Consider the following 1,637-nt stretch of genomic DNA (forward strand, 5'->3'; position numbering starts at 1 on the left):
CACGAGGGGGTGAGGGGGTGAGGGGGTGAGGGGGTGAGGGGCTGTCTGGCGCCTGCCACGCAGTCACAAGATCAATCACATACTTACCGATCTCCTCGTCCTGCTCGGTGATTCGCCGCCGCATCCCCTCCCTCGTCTCCGGCATGCCCTCCTGCTGCTGCCTCTCCTCCCGCTCCTCGCTCCGCACGCTGCCTGTACTCCCGCGCCTCCTGGAGATGGCCGCACGCAGCGACGCGTTCTCCTCCTCCAGCTCTGCCAGCTTCCGCCGCGACGCGCGCGCATCCTCGCCGCGATGCTGCTCCGTCTCCATGGCAACGCATCTCTCCTGCATCTCGACGCACATGTTCTCCATCTCTCGCAGCTTGTCCTTGATTCCAAGATTCAAGGTCACAATGTATAATATGCAATAACGCAAAAGAATATATTCAACATTTATATGATAAAATGTATAATCACTATGTACATAAAGTTACAACATTTCAGACACTCGATAGCACGTCATAACTACTAATAATTTTCTCCCAACGCCACCGCCCTCCCCCACTGCTCCTCTCCCGCCCTCCCCCACTGCTCCTCTCCCGCCCTCCCCCACTGCTCCTCTCCCGCCCTCCCCCACTGCTCCTCTCCCGCCCTCCCCCACTGCTCCTCTCCTGCCCTCTCCGCTGCTGCTCTATCCCGCATCTCCCATCCACCTCTTCATCCGCTGCCCACCTCCGCACCGGCTCCTCTCCCACCCCACTCACCCACCACTCCCTCTGCCGCACAAAAAACAAGCCCATCGTGACATCGCTACCTTTAGCTCGATGTTTTCCAGCGCCTGATCGTCGGTGTGTATCACGGGCACCTTGCGGCCGGCGGCTATCCGCAGCCGTAGATTGTCGTCGCCTAGCCGATCGCTTGTTGCCTCCAGGTCAGCTAGCTTCTGTCGCAGGATGCCGACCTCGCTCTCCATTAGCGACGCCTGCTTACGAGCGTCTAGCTGAACGTCGCTGTCCAGCGACTTACTGCGAGCGAACATCTTAGGTCCCTGTGGGAGGAGAAAGGAAGGAGAGCATAAGTCAGGGTGGGAGGTGTAGCATAGGCAGAGAGGCAGGGGAAGGTAAGAAAGGAAGGAGAGCGTAAGTGAGAGTGGGAGGTGTAGCGTAGGCAGAGAGGCAGGGGAAGGTAAGTGAGGAACTGGAAGGAGAGCGTAAGTGAGAGTGGGAGGTGTAGCGTAGGCAGAGAGGCAGGAGAAGATAAGTGAGGTTAGGAAGGTAAGTCAGGGTGAGAGGTGGGAAGATAAATGAGATAGAGAGTTAAGCATATAGGTAAGCGAGGGTGTGTAGTGTAGTGGAGGTAGAGAGGTAAAGCTAGGTAAAAGAAGGTAAACATCATAGCTCTCTGCATATAAATTTTATATACGATTAATATCTTAGTACATTAATATTTAAGATTTTAAGATAATATCTTAAGATTAATTAATTAATTATTAATTAAGATTATTTAAGAATTTTTAAGATTAAGATAAGATAATATTATAAGGTAAGATAATTATAAGATAAGATAAGATAAGGTAAGGTAATTATAAGATAAGATAATATTAAGATTATTTAAGAATAATTAAGATTAATTAAGAATATTTAAGATTAATATCACAG

At 50.5% G+C, this 1,637-nt stretch overlaps 1 protein-coding gene across 1 annotated transcript in view; it reads right to left on the minus strand.

The window, feature by feature from the left end:
• LOC106819127 (rootletin-like) overlaps window positions 1-1,637 on the minus strand; it is a 7,226-nt gene that overhangs the window by 2,393 nt on the left and 3,196 nt on the right. Inside the window, exons 3-4 of the mRNA XM_014823789.1 lie at window positions 794-1,027; window positions 88-367 (exon numbers count right to left, since the gene is read on the minus strand). Of these exons, the coding sequence (XP_014679275.1) occupies window positions 88-367; window positions 794-1,027 (514 nt within the window). The remainder of the gene's footprint in view (window positions 1-87; window positions 368-793; window positions 1,028-1,637) is intronic.

Source organism: Priapulus caudatus, unplaced genomic scaffold (assembly GCF_000485595.1).
Source record: "Priapulus caudatus unplaced genomic scaffold, Priapulus_caudatus-5.0.1 Scaffold2871, whole genome shotgun sequence".
Taxonomy (NCBI): Eukaryota; Metazoa; Priapulida; class Priapulimorpha; order Priapulimorphida; family Priapulidae; genus Priapulus; species Priapulus caudatus.